At 56.0% G+C, this 20,870-nt stretch overlaps 1 protein-coding gene across 2 annotated transcripts in view; it reads right to left on the reverse strand.

Annotated features, from left to right (window-relative positions):
- Positions 1 to 1,909: 1,909 nt before the first annotated feature.
- TTYH2 (tweety family member 2) overlaps positions 1,910 to 20,870 on the reverse strand; it is a gene marked incomplete at both ends in the record, with an annotated part of 38,318 nt that continues 19,357 nt past the window's right edge. For both annotated transcript variants that reach the window (XM_079726164.1, XM_079726163.1), the window contains 10 exons: positions 1,910 to 1,990; positions 7,083 to 7,161; positions 7,627 to 7,809; positions 8,454 to 8,596; positions 10,399 to 10,491; positions 10,709 to 10,801; positions 11,312 to 11,367; positions 11,637 to 11,706; positions 16,278 to 16,350; positions 16,845 to 16,940. In XM_079726164.1, the coding sequence (XP_079582290.1) occupies positions 1,910 to 1,990; positions 7,083 to 7,161; positions 7,627 to 7,809; positions 8,454 to 8,596; positions 10,399 to 10,491; positions 10,709 to 10,801; positions 11,312 to 11,367; positions 11,637 to 11,706; positions 16,278 to 16,350; positions 16,845 to 16,940 (967 nt within the window). The remainder of the gene's footprint in view (positions 1,991 to 7,082; positions 7,162 to 7,626; positions 7,810 to 8,453; positions 8,597 to 10,398; positions 10,492 to 10,708; positions 10,802 to 11,311; positions 11,368 to 11,636; positions 11,707 to 16,277; positions 16,351 to 16,844; positions 16,941 to 20,870) is intronic.

Here is a 20,870-nt window from a genome sequence, read left to right on the forward strand (position 1 = left end):
CTTGGTCCTGAAGATCAGCAAGGTCACCCGCCACCGGAGAGGCCCTGGGACATTCATTCAACAGCCCTGTCTTTCAATCCTTGATACTGAAACCTGCTCTGGAGTGCTCCCTGCACGTAACCCAGCCAGAAGGTGCTGTTAGGGACCCTTATCATTCCCAAAGCTGAGGAAGTTGGAGACGGTGTGCATTTTAGTACCAGTGGTTTATTTCTCCCCCAGGTGAGGGCACACATGTATCAAGCAGAGGTGTGCCCGCATGCCCCCTTCAGGAAGCACCCAAGGGATTCTAGTTTAGTTTACATGCATTAAAAACAACTCTAGTGGCCAACGAGCGTTAAGAAACACCACCTTGGTGTCGCCAAGTCCTGTCTGCACGTGACAGGGCCTCACGAAGGTGGCTTCACGGTGCACGTATGTACAGGTGAATGGGGGAGACAGAGTCCCGGAGGCCCCGTGGCCCCGCTGGCGTGGAGGCTTGGCTGGGGGTTGAGAACCACTCTGCTGTCAGTGTTCTGACCAGAAGGCGGTGCTTCCAAAATGGAAATGGAGCCCCTGTCCACAGCCACACTACCCTGTGCCCCTGCTTTGGTGTGCAGGGCTGCGGAGGCTCCCGGGTCACGCACTCTTCGTCGGCAGGAGGTTGGAAGCACCAAAGACCCTAACCCTGGATCCTCAGCGGGAAGGATGGTGGGTCATTATTTTCTCCTTGTCCACAAGCTCTTTCTCACCCAGCAGGTGTAGGTCAGGGGCTGGGGAACAATGGGGTGGGGACGGGATGGTGGGAGAGGTAGGGAAGACACTTGTCTTCACATCAAGACACAGTCAGCCCATTCTGCTAAAACCTTTTATGACAAACTTTCCTGAAGACAAAAGCGGGGGGTGGGGGGGCGGGGAGAGTTGACCTGGGCATTCAGCCAGTCTCCTGGACCAGACTCTGTTCATGTTCAGACTTGCCTCTTAGAGACTTTGCTCTCTCAAAACGCCTCCCTCGGGGTGGGATGAACCCACAACCCCATCAATCAGCATCTTGGGACAGGATGTCTCACTGATCTTTATTTTGGTAGACAAATCAGGTGGGAGGGATGAACCCCAAATCTATAGTAAAAACCGGCTGTGCTGTGAGTTTCAATTCTTTGGCTAATCAAAAAATCTTTAAAACACTGGCAAAAAAGAGTTGGAATTGCTTTCAAAGTGTCTGTGAATACCTGAGACTGTCCGTAATCCGCAGTGAGCAAACGCACAGCAGCGATTCTGGAATGGAGGTGCGGCGACAGAGGGCTGCAGAAAGGCCGGCCCACCCCTGCCACCTGGAAGCCCACCAGGCACGAGGCTCTGGTCCCCCAGCCTCCTATGCAGGGCCTGCCAGTGCCTTCCCTTGGCGGCACAGGAAGAGTCCACCTGGCCCCGGGAGACGGATTTGGACAGTGTCTGGTCTCATCAGGGATGTCATCTCCTGATCAGCCCTCCCACCTTTACCTGTGGGGAGATGGCACCCATCCGAGCAGCCAGGAGGGGGCACAGTCCAGGCAAGGGGACCCTCAAGTCAAGCCTGACTCCTCCCCACCGTCATTCACCACCTGGGGAAGGTGGGACGCAGGGGCAAACTGAACCAGGCTCTCAGCTTAGGGACGGCCAGGCACCTGGAGGGCATTTCCGGTGTGGAGAGAAGGTCAAAGGAGGGAGAGGCTGGTCCAAGTCATGGGTCTTCTGTCTGCCTGGGAATCTCAGCCAACCCCAGGCTGATTCTCCCTGAATCTCAGCCACTCCCTTGCGCCAGCAGGAGCCTTCCAATCCTGCAGGTCCACGCACAGTCTCTAGATGCCTTTGGTTTCTATGAAAGAAACACGCTTGCATTTGCCTTAGTTAAAAACCAAAATGGATCAAGGAGGCAGGAACTCCCGAAAGTGTGTTAGGCTGGAAACTCATTCCCATAGTGCCTCAGGTGTTCATCTGCCACGGAAAGGTAGGTGGCCCTCATGCTGGGAGAGTACTGTGGGAGAGAGGGGAGGGGACAGTCAGAACAGGGTCACACATCACCCGTTAAACCAGACACCGTACTAGCAAACATGCTGGAACTTCTGAGGAAGTGTGAGCTGGGCCAGCCACAGTGGCCGGGCACCAAGTTTCAATGTCAAGGCCTCGTGGGGATTAGCAGAGGATTGTCGAGTGGCCTGGGCAGGCTTCGTGTTTGCTGATGCTTCCAACCCTGGGGCCATCAGGACGTCTGGGTCCCAGCCTCAAACTCAAGATGCACACACCGACCAGCCACCCTAATGCACCAGTGTGCTTAGGAGCCCGCCTAGTGAGCAGGCTGAGGGCACAGGCCCACTGACTCAGAGAGCCAGGTTCAAATCCCAGCTGTGCACCTTACTCATCCCATGACCTCGGCGGAGGTTCTCCAGTCACTCCAAGCCTCCGTTTCCCCACCTGCACGATGGACCGAAGAGTACTCAGCTCTTCCACTGAAAGGATAGAGTGATATAAAGCAGGCAAGACCCCTAACACGGGGGTTCTCAAACTTGGCTGTGCATCAGAGACACTGCGGGGGCGGGGGTGGGTCTAAAAGCATCCTGAAACCTAGGCCACACCCACCAGTATTTTTTTTTTTTTTTTTTTTTTTTTTTTTTTTGCGGTCCGCGGGCCTCTCACTGTTGTGGCCTCTCCCGTTGCGGAGCACAGGCTCCGGACGCGCAGGCTCAGCGGCCATGGCTCACGGGCCCAGCCGCTCCACGGCATGTGGGATCTTCCCGGACCGGGGCATGAACCCGTGTCCCCTGCATCGGCAGGCGGACTCTCAACCACTGCGCCACCAGGGAAGCCCCACCAGTATTTTTTTTTTATGTGATAACATAACATAAAATTAAGCCTTTTAAAGTGCCACCACCAGCACCGGCCAGTGACCCACGAGGCTCCTCCTTGACCAGCTGGCATCGAGCAGTGCAAAAGCAAATCCCTCCCTAAAGCTGGGAGAGTCACGCTGTGGGCTACACCTGCACGCAGGTGGGTACATATCTCCTGGGTCCTGGGACCCTGCCTAAGGAAAGTGAGGAGGTGGAGAGCAAATCAAGCAGCTCAGTATCTGCTACTACTAGATAAAAGTGACTGTGAGTCAGCTTAATAGCAGGTGCTCAATAAATGTTATCACTATGATTGCTTAGTATCATCATTATTACTAGCTGCGTAGCTCTTGGCAATTCACATTAATCCTCTTAGACTCAGCGTCCTAGTTCGTAAAACAAGCTTGACACTACTGGAATGATCTAAGATCGTCATGGTGGTTATATTACAAGATAAGTTCATTGAAATTCGCTGGCAATTGCTCATTAAGTGTTAGGACAGGAGAGAGAAGTTGTTTTCTCCTTTTGATGTGAGAAAAATGAGGCTATAATTATCTTACAGAAAAAAAAAATACAGTGCCACCAATATTTTTTTGTAGGTTCTTCCAAGTGCAGCCAAGTCGGAGAAACACAAAGTTTAAGCGTTCATTCACAGAAGACGTTAGCGGGCCTCTGCTCGGAAGTGGAGATGAGGCTTCTTAGGTTAGCACATCTCACATTACACGTAGGACCTGAGATTCTGCATTTCTAACAAGCTCCAGGTGCTGCTGGGCAGCTAACTCCAAGTAGCAATGGTCCACAGGATCCTGACTGTCTCCTAGTGCCAGGGATGTTTCTGGGGTCCAGGTCGAGGCCGTTCACACCAGAGGTGGACGAAGGCTTCCTGCTGGGGGACAGGGAGTAGGGGCCTGAGACCCCTTAACCCAGTGGGTCTGAACCAGGGGCAATTTTGCCCCTGCCCAGGGACATCTGGTAATGCCTGAAGGCATTTTCAGTTGTCACGGCTGGGGGCTATGGAGTGGGGATGCTACTGCCATCGCGTGGGTGGAGGCCAGGTATGCAGCTAAACCTCCAACAGTGCACAGGACGGCTCCCGTGACACGCAGTGCTCTGGCTCAAAGTGTTGGTACGCCTGAGCAGGCTTCAGGCTTTACCTGGGAACAGGTTAGAAATGCAAAGCCCCGAGCCCCACCCCAGATATTCTGAATCAGAAGCAGGGTGGGCCCAGTGGCCTGAGTTGTAATGAGTCCTCCAGGCGATGGATGTTCAAGAGTGAGACCCTCCTCCTTGAAGCAGTATTTTCCAAACTTGCTTGATGGCAAGGTTCACCCGGGCTACGTCTTCAGTGAAGTCCCTGGACTGGTATTTTTAAACAAGTGCCTGGGTCATTTTTGTCCATCGGGCCCAGGATACGGTGCCTGGAAAGACAGGAGGTGATTCCTAGAAAGCAGAGCTAAGGGAAAACACGTTTCTAGCCGAGGGAAGAGGCTGTAGGTTCCGATGGCCTGGCTTGATATCACCCACCTTAGTGAAATCCCCAGTGTCCCAGAGATGGAGCTGGCAGGGGGAGGGATTTTCCGTACACCAAATGCACTGGGTACTGATGGATAATATTTAGAGCAGGTGCAGGGGGAGAGTGGGGAGCGGTCAGCTGCGTCCTCTTTACTGGGGCTCACGTCCGTATCCTCCATGCTGTGGCTTCCTTGGTCAGCAGGCTCAGCCGTCTCTTCATGCCTCTTGCTTGTTAGGAGGGGAGGGGGGTCATCTCTGGGGCAGGTTGAGCTGGGCAGGGCAGGGCAGTCAGCTCTGCCAAAGCAACTGGAGTTTCTGGGCTGGTCTCAGTTATAGCGGGGGAAGGTTTAGTCTGTCCGTCCTTGTCCTTGCAAATAAGGTCAGTTCTTGATTATCTCTGCTAATGTCAGGAAGAGTGGCCTGGATCTTTCAGAACAGAAGGTAACCCGAAATTCATTTTTATTTGGCATCCCAGTGCCTTGAGTAATTTATTTTTCACAGCAGCGGATCTCCCCTAATTATGTTGTACTGAGATTAATATTAAAATCAATCTGCATTCCTGGGGCCACAGCAGCTGGCGGGAGGAAAAAAGGAACCCAAGAGGCTTCTGGTTTAGAGAGAAGCCAGCTTGGGATTTCAAAGGTGCCAACTCTGGAAGCAGGCTTGGACCAGCCGCTCTCCCTGCCTCAGGCCCCCAGGGAGCAAGAGTAAGGCCTGGGTCTAGTGCTGTTTGTAAAAGGACAGCAGGGAGGCGCTCTGGGCAAAAAGCAGCAAGGTGGGGAGAGCCAGAGGGTCGGTCTGGGCACGACACTGCACACATTTGGGGCCGATCATCCTGCGTGGTGGGCAGTGCCCTGTGCTCAGCAGCACCCCTGGCCTCCACCCACTAGATGCCAGTACCAGCAACCCCCCCAGGTGTGACAACCAAAGATGCCTCAAGACATGGCCAAATGTCCCCCGGGGGAGCAAACTCCCTCCTGGGTGAGCCCCAGTGCTCCAAGGTAAGGCTCAAATGTCACCTCCTTAGACCCCGAAGGAACAGTTCCTCCCTCTAGGTCCTAAAGCACCGTATGGCACTTATTACAACAGCTTTCTGAGTCTCTCCCTGCCGCCCCTGCAGGCTATCCATGTCCTGAAGATGGGGGCTGGGTGCCCATCTCTCTTTCCGGGGTCCGGCACTGTGGTTTTCCCCAGGCGCACTCGCTGGATTCCCCGAGTGCACGTGAACATTGCGGTTCTCAGGGCCAAGGTCTATTTCGTTAGTCCCCCGTCCTTGGGGCTCCAGGGCTCCTATTTCACCAACTGGACGGCTCCTTCTAAACTACCTGGATGGGGCAGGTGAAACACCTCGCCCAGCCCAGTGAAGGCAGGGGCTCCTTCCCCGACAGACCCCTGGCTCAAGAATGCAGACTTCAACCTGGACTTAGAGCCCCCTCTTTCTTACAGAGGCCACGCCTCCGTGGAGGAGGTGGGGTGGGAGGAAGCTTGAGTGACAGCAGCAGGAGGGGGTAAAATAAATAGGCGGCTCAGTCTTACATCACTGACTGCGTCACACAAACATGCTTTCGTAAGGATCAATTTCTCCAATGCTCCAACCACCTATGTGGTGTGCTATTACATCCCCATTCTACAGATGGGGAAACTGAGGCACAGAAAGGTAAAGTACTCGCCCAAGGCCACAGAGGTCATAAGCAATGAGCTGGCATTGGAACCCAGGCATTTGGTACTGGAGTCTGTTTTTTTTTTCTCTTTTGGCCGTGCCACGATGCTTGCAGGATCTTAGTTCCCCGACCGGGGACGCAACCTGGGCCGCGGCAGTGAAAGAGTGGAGTCTGTGTTTCTGAACCTCAGCTGTCTCTATTTGCAGCTCTATCTCAGCCAGTAGTATGAGGCCACCCTCATACTTCTCCAGGGGCAGACAGCCGGCACACTCCTCACACCCTGATGTTGCATCTAGGTCCCCTGGCTGGGGTGGAGGGTGGGTGGGAAGTGCAGACCCCACTTGGGCACAGCCTGGGGACGTCAAGAGCTGCGGGGCGGGGGGAGGTTTGGGGCAGGCAGGTCTGGTATTAGCCCTCCCAGACCTGCCACCACAGGGGCCCCTGACCCTCTAGCTCCGGGTGTCAAGGTAAACGTAAATCTAAAAAGAAAACATTTCCCCGGTGCAAAAAGGGAAATAAATGCTTCTTTGAGCAGCATTTCCTTTAGAAAGCTGATCCGCATAAATTACTCCTCTGTCCCTTTGAGAGGTGTTTAAACCTTTTTAAAGGCCAACGAAGGCTCTCAGCAGTTTTACAATCCAGAAACGCTTTCTTCCGGGGCTGGGAGCCATCTCTGAAACGGTAGCATCAGGAAGACTGCCCCCACCTCCCCGGCAGTTAGTGAGCCCTGATGGCCACACAACTACCAGGTGGATTTAGGATGAACCAGTGTGACAAATGGTGCTGCCGAGTCCTCTTGCTGGCAGACAGGAGTCGTTTATCTTGAGGACAGGTGTGGAATGCGGTGCATCTATCTGCCTGGCTGTGTAGTATGAGCTCTGTCTTTACAGTCCCCTTAGCAGACAGCCTGCGATGTGCATGGCAGTCTGGTTTAATGCTTATCTGGCAACAAAACTGTTTCATTCGTTTCTACCTCTGTGGCGGGGAGTCACTGGGTCCGCAGGAGGTTTTTTCTTCAATTATTCCCCCCTCCCCACAGGGGCAGTGCCATTGCCCAGGGAGCCCAGGTTACCGTGGGCGGAGGGGAGCCTCTTCCAATGAGCGGCACATTCTCGTAGCGTGGGTTCCCACCGAAGAGGACAGCTTGGTTCCTGCAGGCAGAAAGGAGCGGGGAGAGCTCAGGCTGGGGAGGCCGGGTGGGGGGTGTCTGCTCAGATTCCTACAGGAGGGTCCCGGGGGTGTGCAGGTGGGAGATGGAAAAGGACCACGGATAGACGGGAGGGAGTGAGGGCAGGAAGACAGGGAGGCCTGGGGAGAAGGAGCAGGTGGGGTGATGGTGCCAGGAGCAGTGTGGCCTGGAGAAATGCAGCTTCTCGGGCCTTCAACCTGCCCCGCAAGCTTGAGGCAAAAGACCTGACACCTTGCAGGGGCTCTTCCTCCAGCACTAGATGCTCTCCGGGGGCCTTCCCACCTGGCATCCTGGCTGCAGTGAGGGGACCACGCTGGCCTCGGATGCCTCCTCCCCACCCGGCTCTCTGGACCCAAACGTGCTGCCCGCAGATCCAGCCCGATGGGTCGGGGGAGGTACCGGGGAGACCCTGGGAGCCCTGCCGTACATGTACTCCGAGACGGGGGCATTGGAGATAGTCTGGGCCGGGGGCTGCAGGCTGGTCTGGCTGCCCAGGCCGCTGCTGTAGCTGCAGAAGCTGCGAAGCTGCCCGCGAGGGGGGTTGTGGGCGGCGATGCGCCGGGCCTGGGGGTTGAAGGGGTCATCGTCGATGTCGTCGTAATCTCTGTCCCTAGAATGACACATAGGATATGGCCAGCTGTGAGGGGCGAGGGAGGCTCCAGGCAGTGCGGCCCCGGCCCGCTTCCCTGTCTTTCCTCCCAGGACTTTCCCTCTGGCCGCAGGTGTCTCCTTGAGGTTCTTTGATATGACTCTGCTCCATTCCCAACTGCGCATCCTCCTCCTCCAGGCAGTCCACCATGCTGACCACAGGCACACGGACCCTCCCTACCCTGCTTCCTTTTCTGATCTACTCTGAAGACACTGAAATACCATCTTGTCTCTGTCTATCTCCTCAATGAGACTATAGGTGCCCTGGTGCTACAGTATGTCCTTCTGGTATTCTGAGGCACCCCTCCCAGCAGCAGCATCACACCACCAAGTCCTGCAGAGGAAGAGGGGATAAGCAAAGGATGCCAGGCTGTGGCATGACGCTGTCACCAGCCTTGGCCCTGCTCCTGCCCTGGCCCCCTCCAACCTCCTTTTGGGGTCCTGTCTGGACTTTCAGGGACGCTTGGGCAGAAATCCAGCCAGCCTGTTGGGGCTGAATGCCTGGTCCCCCTGTTGCCCTTCTCCATCCCAGGTTATCAGCTCCCGGTTCAGTCACAGAGCTGAGCCTCCTGCCTCCTCCCCCAGGAAGCCGCCCAGGCAGCCCACCTGGTGGCAAAGTGCTTCCAGGCCCCTGGCCCCATGCAGATCATGGTGGAGAAGGCGAGGGCAGCCAGGAGGGAGAAGAGGCCGAGGTACAGCAGGCCCTCGAGGCCGTCGTAGCAGATGCCAGTGAGGGCGTCCAGGTAGTCCTGGCGGAGGAAGAGGAACACACAGCTGGAGGGGGAGTGGGACACAGCCTGGGGCCTGAGCTGGTCTCCGAAAGCCCCTCTCCCCCAGCCTGGACTCGGGGTCTCTGCCCCTCTCCCATCCCAAGCACCTGGAACAGCCACTCAGGGTCCACGCTCGGGACCCGGACACAGTGGGGCTTCTCGGGTTCTCTCTACAAGCCTTTGCTGAATACCTACTGTGTGCTGGGCTCTGAACAGGACAGATGAGCTTGCAGGGTAGGGGAGCCGGGGGACAGGGGGCATTTAATCTGAGGCCAGGATGGCAAGGAGTGGAGTGTGCCTTGAGCAGCTGAGGCAAAGCAGACAAGCTTGGTGTGTTCAGGAAAAAGGAAAAAGGCCAGCAGGGGACAGGTGAGATGGCACCAGGTCATGCTGGGCCTCGCAGGACAGGCGAGGAGTTTGAATTTTACACAAGGTGATGGGAAGACATGGGCAGGTTTGGGGATGGAAGGGATGTGATCCTATTCATTTTTTTTTTTTTTTCTTGCGATATGCGGGCCTCTCACTGTTGTGGCCTCTCCCGTTGCGGAGCACAGGCTCCGGACGCACAGGCTCAGCGGCCATGGCTCACGGGCCCAGCTGCTCCGCGGCATGTGGGATCTTCCTGGACCGGGGCACGAACCCGTGTCCCCTGCATCGGCAGGCGGACTCTCAACCACTGCACCACCAGGGAAGCCCAATCCTATTCATTTTTAAAAGACCGCTCTGGCTGCCTGGCTGCCATATATGAAAGGTAAGGGGGCAGGAGAAAGTGGGGACTGGTTAGGAGGTCATGGTTGTCACCCAGGGGAGCGGGATGGTGCTCGGACCAAGGCGGGAGCGGTGGAGGGAGAGAGAAGTGGACGGAGCAGGATATATTTGAGAGTACAGTTGTGAGGCCTTGCTGAGGGGTTGGATGTGGAAGGGGAGGGAGGGTACTGGGGCGACTCCCATGTTCTCAGCTCTGAAGTCAGACTGCTGGGGTCAGAAACCCAAGCCCTTGAATTGATAGCTCTGGGATCTTCAGTAAGCTACTTTTTAGATATACATATAGATAGATAGATAGGTAGATAGATACATCTGTCTATCTACCTATCTATCTATCCATCTATCCATCCACATACATAGACACACACACACACACGTTGCTTATCTATAAAATTTCCCATAAAATAACATGTATCTCACAGTAAAACTGTGAGGACTCAATGACATGTTGGATATAAACTGCACAGAACAAGGCTGAACACAGAACCAAGGACTCAGTAAATCGCAGCTGTGAACATTATTGCGAATATTTGCTCGAATTCCACATGGGATGCGAAACATCGACATGCACTGGCTTTCTGCTTTGGGGGACAGAGGGCCTCACATACTCCCAGTGTGTTCCCTGCACGATTGTCCGATACTCCAGACTCCTAGAGATGACCCTGGCAATGAGAATGGGATGTCCACTTGCAATTCAGGAATTGGTCAGGTGGACCAGATGGCTGGGAGTCTGGGCAATGGGGAACAGCCACCCTCATATAGCTCAGGGCCCCCCAGCATTCTAGAGGTAAACGGATCCAACTCTCCTACCCGCACCCCCGGTACCTTTCACTGAGGCTCCCCGGCTCAGCTACTGGAGAGAATCCAGAAGCCAGGCACCTCTTCTACCCCATTCCCTGGCCTGAAGGGAGCCCAGGCAATCACTCTCCCAGCCTCTGCAGCCTTCTCTCTGGGAAGATGTGGCCTGCTGGGGTGCCCCCTGCCTTCCACCCGCGCCCCCAGGGCCACCCCGGCACCTTGTGCAGCCCCCGGCAATCCAACATGGCCATCAGCTGGTGGAGGCTGGACTCGGATGAATTCAACAGGAGCTGGATTCTGAGCAGATCTTTCTGAAGCAGGAAGAAAGAAAGAGGCAAACATGCAGACAGACAGAGAGGCAGAGGATGAACGCTGGGGGGAGGGCTTGTGGATAAAACCGCAAACCGCAGCTTGTGCAGAGAGGCCTTTAAAGCCAAAGGAAGCGGCTAGCCTGCCGGGAGGGAACAATTTCTTTCCATAGCCTGGTCTCTGAAGCCCGACCCTGTGGGAGGTGGCCGGCCACCTTACCTCTGCTGTGGGGAAATGCGGGACAGCAAACTGCAGCAGTCCCGTCACCTGGATCTGCATGGTGGTCAGCGAGCGCTGGAAGACGGTCAGTGCCTGGGCCAGGAGAGACCGAGGTCCCGCATGAGCTTCGATTCCCAGGAGCCCCCCCGCAGCTGCCAGATTCCCCTGCAGCCCCTCCCCGTCTGCAGCTGCAGTCGCTTCCCCATCATGGCCCTTCCTGCTTACAGGAGGTCTTCCCCTCAGCCCTCAGGCTTCTTCAGAGCAGCACCATTCTCTTGCTTCCTGCTACTCTAAATGTCCTGCTGGGACAGCCTTGCCCGGGGCGGGGCGGGGTGGGGTGGGGGCGGCTTGTGAGAAACACAGAATCTTGGGCCCCAACCCAGATCTACTGCACAGCCTCTGCATGGTAACCAGCACCCAGGGTGAGGGATGGGCATGCACGCTGACCAAGAGCACTGTCCCCTGCAGAGGACCCCAAAGCAGCAAAGAACACCCAGCCACTGCCACCTTATTGGTCAGTGCTGGGGCTTGGGGTCAAGAGGGAGCGAGCTGACCACCAAGGGGGCTGGGGGCAGGGTGAGGGCTGGGCTGGGCGGGCCGTACCTGCTGGAACGGGCTGCTTGCACTCTGACTGCAATACAGGTAGTAACGGGTCACCTCTGCAAGGCAAAGACACTGGGTCAGGCAGGAGCTCACATGTGACGAGCTGCTCATCCATCCTCAGCAGCCAAGCTGGTACCCGAGCTCCCAAAGGAGGTAGCTTCTAAGAAATGACCCAGTGGTCCAGTTGGACCTGAAGTACAGGGGTGGGGAGGCAATGGGTGACTACAGTGCTGAAAGGGGTAAGTAGAGGCACAGTCTGGCTGACCACGAGCCTGCACTGAGCATTCTGAGTGGCTCTGACCCCAGAGGCCTGAGAGCTTGTTACCTGTGCGGAGCTGGCCCTCCGTGATGTTGAGGATGAAGGCGTCGGGAGCCGCGCAGAAGTCGCCGGTGCCCTGAGCCGGGGAGAGACGGGAGGGGTGGAGGAAAGTCACACACCGGGGCCCTGGGAGGAACCGGGTGCCCTTGGCCCCAGGCACGGAGACCCCGCGGCTCAGACCTAGGTGGGCAAGAACAGTCAACAGCCACCCTCCCTGTGCTCGAATCCTGGTTCTGCCTCCGCCCAGCTCTGTAACTTTACAGACAAATCCTGTGTCTCAGCGGCCTCCTCAGTCACATGGAGAGAAAAACGCTATTCACCTAATGAGTTAATCTACATAAAGTACTCAGAAAAGTGGCCAACAGCAGGCACTACAATCCGTTAACTCTTATTCCCAAATGCCTCTTCCGGGATGGACCTGGGTCAAGGGTAAGCTGTGGGACGTGTTTTGGAGAGTTATTTGCACCATGACCTCGTTTGCTCATGTTTTATTTTTTGTCTTGCTGTTACCAAGTCCACCCCCGCTCTGGGGCTGTCCATCTATGAAGCCTCCCTTAGAATCTCTTTCTAAAGAACTACATTGGTGCTGAATCCATCTTTGAGCTTCTGGGTGCAGGTCCTGTCATGATGAGATGGGGGACCAGGAAGCGCACGGGCTGAGAGGACACGGGTTCCGGGCTCTGCCACTGCTGCGCTGGGGGACTGGGACACCGCAGCGCAGCCTGGCTAGGTGACCACCAAGGGCCCACAGGGCTGAGTGGAAGCACGTCTGGGCCCTGGAAGAGGCAGCAGCAAGGATGCCATCCTCTGAGCCAGGCCCTCCCCAGATCTGGCCTGGGGGGTGCAGTGGGACACTGGGTAGAGGGGGACTTCCACCTTTCAGAGCAGCCAGGGGAGGCTCTGGTCCTCTGGCCCGTTCCAAGGGGCACCCCTGCTCCAGTGCACGCTCTCCAAGCCGGGGACTCCTCTCCATGGCCCTTTCCTGCCAGTGCCCTGTCCTCCTTCAGGAAGGGCTGCCTCAGGGGGCAATGCTGGAGCATCACTCATTCATTCACCGAATTGACAAGTATTTATTGAGTACCTACTAGGTGCCACACGATGTCCTAGGCATGAGACACAGTGGTAAGCTGTACTATGGCACTTATGGTCTAGAAAGTGTGTGTCTGGGTGGCATTGGGGAATAAAATGCCCCTCCAGATACAGAGCTTCCACAGAGCCACATCTGTACATGCACACATGCACACATATACATGCTCACACAACCACGTACCTCAGGACCCTGGGAGAACCGTTTTATACTCAAATCACTAGGGTCCATCATCAGACTGGTTTATTATTATAAATCAGAGCCGCTGCACCAGCGGGCCCAGGGGTGCACCCTCACCCCCGTTACAGGAGTGGCAGAGAGAGGGGAGCCAGAGCCAAGCAGGGGGACGGGGAGGCCTTGGGAAACGTGAAGAGCGAGGCCGCCATCTTGGTCTGGGTCACCCCCAACAAGTCTGGGATCCAAAGGAGGGCAGGAGGCTGCTGGCAGAGGTGCCACCAGGGATGCGCCCCTCACCCCCTCTCCTCAGGCCAGGCCTGCTCTTCAGACCCTCAGTGAGGATTCAACCTTCCTATCGCTGAAGACAAGGGCCCGTATGTGCGTGTGCACGCGTGCGCTTTCTTCACGCAGCGGGGATGGGGACGGGGACGGGGGACGGGGGGCGGGGGAGGGGAGGGTGCGCTGAGCGCGGTTGGAGTCGCCCTGTGACTCTCCTAGAAAAAGGTAGTAAATGTGCAGTAAACCAATGGACCCTCACTATGTGCCTCCCAGGGGTCAACCAACCCATCTCGTCCCAACAACAACCCTTCAAGGCGACTGCTGTTCTCCCCATTTTACACAAGAGGAGACAAGGAGATGGAGGCCTGGGGAACTTCAGTTAAGTCCCCAGGGCCCCCTGCTGGGGAGGTGGGGAGGGGATGAGGACCCAGCCAGGGGGGTTCCAGAGGCCAGCCCCCTTGGGCTTGGAGTATATAGTTGTAATAGTTACCTACTTATTTGCTTTGGTATTTGTTCAAAGTATTGGCTATTTTTATAAAATTCTTTGGAAGTTTTTCCTTTATTGATTGGAAGCAGATTATTTTTTGCACGATTAAAATAAGCTTATTATATGAAATATTAAAAAACAAAAACCCTCACTGGGTCAGGGCCCAGTGAGGTGGGCCCGTCGTCCCTCCGTGGCGATTCCCAGAGAGACCTCGGCTCAGTCGGTGTTGCTCTGCGGCCAAAGCACCTGGGTGACCCTTTCCTCCTTCCTCTCCTGGAATCCACTTCTCCCCCTCCCTTCTCCTTGGGCGCTTTCTCTTCTCTCTGCCCCTCACCCTTCACCTCTGCCTTACACTCCTGACTGCACGGGGGGTGGTCGAGCAGATAAGGCTCAGCTCCCCGGCTCCCAGTTCCCTCCCCATAGGGGCAATGCTCCTGACTCATGGAGGCCCTTTCCGGGGGACGGGGAAGGCAGGGGGTGAGGCCACCCCTGCAGTGGGAAGGCAGTGTTGGAGCTCTGGTCCCACAGATCTCAAAAACAAAAACACCCCCCAAAAAACAGGCTCAGAGAGCAGGGGCAGTGGCCACACAAAAGCTCCCCACAATAGCCTTTGAGGGCCTGGCTCCTTCACCCCCCACTTCCTATTAAAATGCAGCAGGATCTGTAGCCCCATCAAAGGCCCATTCACTCCCTCATCCTCTCTCTCTCTCTCACACAAGGGCCTGACTAATCGAATTAGGGAAATGGCCTTTCTCTCCAACTCCCTGGCAACCCGGGGCCCTCAGCTGGGAGCTGAAGTCCCCGCTGGGACGGAGCTGTCTCCCAAAAGGCAGCCCGTGGTGGCCAGCTGGAGGCCATCGCTGTTTTGGGAAGGCAGATGGGGGAAGGGCCCACCATATGCAGGCTTCCCTGCGCCCACTCTTCTCCCTGGAGGAGAGGCTGTCGCCAGGCGGCTGTGCGTGGGGCTCCGGCCAGCAGCCGCTCCCCCTAGACCATGTACAGCCCACCCAGCTCAGATGACGGCAGGATGCGTTTGAGTATGACCTGCGCTCTCCTCCTCTGCTCTTCCCTGTATCTGGAGGGGCCTCAGCCCCAGGGATGTAGGCTCCTGCCTGTCCAGTGCTCCCTCCTGCCCAGAGCGGACACTGAATGGGGGGAGGGGAGACAAAACGGGAGATGCTCACCTCCTCTCCCTTCTGGACAAGTTTTGCCCAAAGCTACCCTGAGCAAGCTGCACCAGGGTCTACTCATCTTGGGGGCGTCATGGATGCAAAGTGGCCAAGGCCAGAGCCACCAGCCAGCCCCCAAGTCACTGGGCCAGGCACGCATTTGGGTAGAGGGGTTCCAGTGAGCCCTTTTCTTTTCTCCCCAGGTTGAAAGGGCAGAACGGTTGCAGGTCACGGGGTTACTTTGTGGCCCTTAAGTCAGCTAGGGGTTCCCTGAAATCCCTTGGTACATCCTGTCCCCTGTGCCCTACCCCACACACACACTGTGCACCGCCATGTAGCGATTCACATGGGATGGCAATGATCTGCCTACATGTCTTTCTTCCGCGGGCTGCGACTTAGTCAAGGGCAAACATCACGTCCTCCTGTTTCTGTACCCCAGGCACCTGCACTACTGAGTGCCACACAGACAAACATCAGCTGAACGAACGAACGAATGAATGAATGACACGCACACAGCTTCTCTAGAGCATTAGGCCTATTAAAGACCAAACATAGGGCTTCCCTGGTGGCGCAGTGGTTGAGAGTCCGCCTGCTGATGCAGGGGGCGCGGGTTCGTGCCCCGGTCGGGGAGGATCCCACGTGCCGCGGAGCGGCTGGGCCCGTGAGCCATGGCCACTGAGCCTGCGCGTCCGGAGCCTGTGCTCCGCAGCGGGAGAGGCCACAACAGTGAGAGGCCCGCGTACCGCAAAAAAAAAAAAAAAAAAAAAAAGACCAAACATACCTGCATAGGAAGCTTCCCCGCTTACACTCCTGACCCACCTTGTGTGTGTGTGTGTGTGTGTGTGTGTGTGCATGCTTGGTTTTGTTTTGTTCACATCTCGAGGCACCACATCAGGAAACATACACCACTGCATTTTAGATGGTGTGCGTGAGTCCAAGGGCAAGGGGACGGGAAGCAGGTGAAACGCCACCTTCCACGTTCCTGACACCGGGGAAGCCGGCCCAGGAGTGTGCTTCTGAAGCTGGAGGGCTCTCCAGTCTGAGGTTCAAACCCCGCCCACACCCACCAGACCTGGTTAGTTCTTTATATCCAGAGAGAAGGCACCTGGTCATCTGTGCCCATCCTCAGAAGCCGTGGCTGGGAATGGGCCAGCAGGGTGGGAAAGGGATCAGGCTTCAAGGGTCTTATCTTGGCTCTGCCCCGAAATGCCTCGTGACCCTGGGCAAGGCCCTTCCCTTCCCCGGGCCTGTGTCCCCATCTGAAGGGGGAGGGGGCTGGCACAGATGAGCCCAGCCCCTTTAGTCCTGAGACTCTGGGATTCTAGGTTAGGGACTGAGACTGGCAGCTGGCCCTGCCCTGGGGACGCTGGACGGGACACATCGATGCACCACCAGACAGATGGACCACCTGGTCAGACCACCCAGCACCCCCGGGCCCCCCAACTCACCACTGCCGCAGCAGTGTCAGCAGCCAGGGACGTCCAGCTGAGAAGCAGGGCCAGCACCCCAGAGCACAGCACCCTAGGAGAGAGGCAGCTGCCGGTGGGATCCAGGCCAAGGCCGGCAGGCGGGGGACCCCGTGATGGCTGTCACCCCGCCAACCTTCAGCGCCCTTCCTCTCGGCTACGATCTTGTCCCCCCGACCCCCAGACTCTTGCAGTGGCCCTGAGGGCAGCCTCAGCCCCTGCCCTGACATTGCTCCGCTGATTGCTGGCAGAGGGATGTGGACCAATGCCTGGGGCACAGGTCCCTGAGCCGAAGAGACACGGCAGGGAGGGTGCAAGCTGAGGAAGCGAGTGGCTCTAACGCCTCAGCTGCTCAACAGTCAGGTCCAGGAGGGAGGGGACACGTGGAAGAAAGCCTGGTGCTGGCTTGGTGTCCAGATGGTGAGTCAGTGGCTGCTGCCCCCACTACATCCTCCCAGCCCTTCCAGGCCCTCATCTCTCTGATGGTGGCACTGTCACCCCACACCCTTGGCCAGCTCCTGTCCCGGGCCCAGAGGCGGGGCTACTCACGAGGCCAGGAGGCACCTGGAGCTCTTGGCCAGTCCCAGGCAGGCGAGGAGGCAAAGGACCAGGTCCAGGACGAAGAGCAGGAGGTAGGAGAGCCACCTGAGCAGACCGGAAGGGATGGTCAGGGGGAGCAGGGCACAACTGCCCACCTGGGGCCCACCAGGGAGGCCTGGACCACTGCCCCAGGCCCGCAGGACCCTTCGTGATACAAACCGCCCACAGCCAGTGGCTAAGCAAACTAGACCAGGGGGCGCCCCTGCCCCGGACAGGAAGAACCCAGCGTGCATGGCGGACAGCTCCTCTGGGCTCTGGGAGCTGCACCCCGCTTCTGCCCGGACAAAGGAGTCACCTTCCCCTGCCCCGGCTGAATGTCTGAACCAGCACGGTCCCCTGAACTTTCTGCAGTGATGCAAGTGGACCACCTCTGCACTGTCCACTCTCTCTGCCACTACCCACGTGTTGCCACGAGAATGTGAAACATGGCTGGTGCAACCGAGGAAAGAAATTTCTCCTTTCATTTCCTTTTTTTTTCAACTTTTTAAAAAAAATTGAAGTATAGTTGCTGTACAATATTACATAAATTTCAGGTGTACAATATAGTGGCTCACAAGTTTTGAAGGTGATACTCCGTTTATAGTTATTATAAAATATTGGCTACATTGTACAATATATCCTTGTAGCTTATTTTATTTTTTTTAATTTAATTTTTATTTTATATTGGAGTATAGTTTTTTTTCTTTCCTTTTTGGCCACACCCGGCGGCATGTGGGATCTTAGCTCCCCGACCAGGGATCGAACCCACGCCCCCTGCAGTGGAAGCGCGGAGTCTTAACCACTGGACCGCCAGGGAAGTCCTGGAGTGTACGTCGTTGACTTACAATGTTGTGTTGGTTTCAGGTGTACAGCAAAATGATTCAGTTATACATATACATATATCCTTTTGATTATTATTATTTTTTTTATTTTTTATTTTTGTGGTACGCGAGCCTCTCACTGTTGTGGCCTCTCCCGTTGTGGAGCACAGGCTCCGGACGCACAGGCTCAGCGGCCATGGCTCACGGGCCCAGCCGCTCCGCGGCATGTGGGATCCTCCCGGACCGGGGCACGAACCCGTGTCCCCTGCATCGGCAGGCGGACTCTCAACCACTGCACCACCAGGGAAGCCCTTGGTTAGGTTTTGATTTCAACCACCTTTTGTGCCAGGCACCGAGCTTAGGGCCAGGGGCTTCTCGGATGAGTGGGCTCATCCCCAGACCATCAGGAGCTCGGGGTGGGGCAAGGGAGCCCAGGCCAGGTCATCCCAGGGCACCAAGAACCTCCAGGCCTCCCAGCCCCTCACTCCTCTGGCCTTTTGCTGCCCACCCAGGGCTGAGGTGTTGGGGAAACGCAGTCACACAAGCTGGAGAACTTGGCAAGTTGCACCCCCCCTCCCCCTTGAGCCTCAGTTTGCAAACCTGTGAAGGAGGCCAGGAACTCTGTGAGGATTAAGTGCTCGCTAAATGAAAAGGGAAACAAAGAAAGGCAGAGGGATTCCGGGGTTCCTGCTTTTCTGCTTCTCCAAAGCACGGGCTGCAGAGCCCAGGGTACCCAAGTCCAAGGGCGCTCACAAGATCCCAAGCAAAGCACCCTGGTTGGTTCCCTTCCAAACAGGATCCCAAGGTGCCCTCACAGCTCAGCTCCAGCCTCGCCGAGCAGCCACTTTCATCGGCCCTGCGCTGGGGGACCAGTCTGAGCGTTGGGGACTGGTGGACGGAGAAGGCAGGGAGCAGAGAGAAGGGGCTTCTCCTAGTCCCAGAAGAGGGAAGTCTTCTGATCATTATGTCTCTTGATGCAAAAGCCAAGTAAATTCGTTGACTTCTCTCCAGCAAAGGTTTTCTGCTTCACTAATACCACAAGGAGGGTAAGAAAGAGCTTGGTGTGTGGGTAGGGAGTGGGGTGGATCTGGAAGAAAGTGACAAAGAAGCTCCAAGTGGGGGAGAGCACGCTGGAGGCCGCCTGGCAGCCAAACGAGGTTCCTTCCCCCTTTACGAATGGAGGCTAAACGCCTCAAAAAGGGGACTAATCAAAATCCTCGATTCCCTGCCTGGAGCGGAGCCAGGGCAGCCACTGTAGTCTCTGGAGCTCCCAGGAATGGATCTAGCGGCTCTGGGGAAGTGCAGAGCCCGCCTCGCCCTCCACTAGGACGAGGCCACCAAGAGCCAGTCTTCTTAGAATCAGAGTCAGAGCTTGAAAGAACCTCAGGAACATCTAGCATTAGAATCTCATTCTACAGGGCTTCCCTGGTGACGGAGTGGTTAAGAATCTGCCTGCCAATGCAGGGGACATGGGTTCGAGCCCTGGTCCAGGAAGATCCAACATGCCGCGGAGCAACTAAACCCGTGCGCCACAACTATTGAGTCCGCGCGCCACAGCTACTGAAGCCCACGTGCCTAGAGCCTGTGCTCCGCAACAAGAGAAGCCACCGCAATGAGAAGCCCGCACGCCGCAAGGAAGAGTAGCCCCCGCTCGCCGCAACTAGAGAAAGCCTGTGCGCAGCAATGAAGACCCAACGCAGCAAAAAATAAAAAAAAATAAAAAAAAAAAGAACCTCGTTCTACAGACTGTTAAACTGAGGCCCGTGGGAGAAGAGCCTGGACCAGGAATTCCAGACTCTCCATGTCTCGGAGCCTTCCTACAAGAGACACAGCCAGCCACCAGGCGCCTCTCAAAGTCCTGGTTTCATGTTTCCAACATAAAGGTTTCTTGTTACCTCTCTCTCCTCTACTCTGCACATTAGCAGGAAATCAGCTAGGACTGCTTCTAACCCACTCTCCACGATGACTGTGTTTCAAGGCATCTACACCTCCTTGTGTAGTAAAGGGTTCCTGGAAACAGCTCTGAGAGGCGGATGCCTTTTCCCAGAGGAGCCTGGTGATGACCTGGGGATGTGTTTCTAACCAAGAACTTGGCTCTCGCAGGAGCAGCTCAGGCCCCTACTCTCTCAGCTCCTCCCATATCCGGTGTTGATGCGCTTGCTGTTACATCCTTTGTAAATCTCCGGAGAGGAGTCTCTTGGCTTTTTAATTGCCTCCGATACTTAGCCAGGCCTTGTGTAAAAGTACTAAAAAGAATTTGCTTAGCTGGATGGCTGCGCTCTAGAACCATTTGGAAAGCAAAGATGAGGAGGCTGTCCAAAGGAGACCCAGCCCCTAAGGCTGGTTAGGTCATGAAGAATAAAATAAGGCTTTTGTTTTAGGGCAGCTCAGGCAAGAGGCGGGAGCCAACAGCAGATGAGGGGAAAGGACAGAACATCACTAACGTCCAGAAGCCACAGGTGCTAACCTTGAACTAGACCTGAACAGGGGTGGAAATTGGGGATGGGGGCTCCAGGGTACGTGCTCAGTCACCCACATTGAAATAGATACTGTGCAGCGGTCACCACTTACCCCAGTTTTTCATAAAATCATCTTAAACGTCCCGGTTAATACATACATTCTGACTTATTTCACCATAGTCATTCTCAAAATGCCCACATTAGGCCCTTTGGTGTACATGGCCCCAGGTTAGGTCCACTCAGAGAGAATGGCAGGGTCAAAACGGATACCTAGGGCTTCCCTGGTGGCGCAGTGGTTGAGAGTCTGCCTGCCGATGCAGGGGACACGGGTTCGTGCCCTGGTCTGGGAAGATCCCACATGCCGCAGAGCGGCTGGGCCCGTGAGCCATGGCCGCTGAGCCTGCGCGTCCGGAGCCTGTGCTCCGCAACGGGAGAGGCCACAACGAGAGGCCCGCGTACCGCAAAAAAAAAAAACCAAAAAACCCCCCAAAAATGGATACTTACTTTCCACGACAAAAAGATTTAGGAGGCTCAGGCAATGACTGTACCTCATGTCACAGGACTAATCCGATGCCACTGTATTGGGTCACAAGTCACAACCAGTCCTTAGAGTTGGCAGTTTCTTTTTGGTCACTTGGGAGAAAGGTGCTTTTGCACGTGAGCAAAAAAACATCTGGTGGGAAGCTGCATTGGTGACATCTGGAAAGGCAGGGGCT

The sequence above is a fragment of the Hyperoodon ampullatus genome, assembly GCF_949752795.1.
Source record: "Hyperoodon ampullatus genome assembly, chromosome: 19".
NCBI classification, from domain to species: Eukaryota; Metazoa; Chordata; class Mammalia; order Artiodactyla; family Ziphiidae; genus Hyperoodon; species Hyperoodon ampullatus.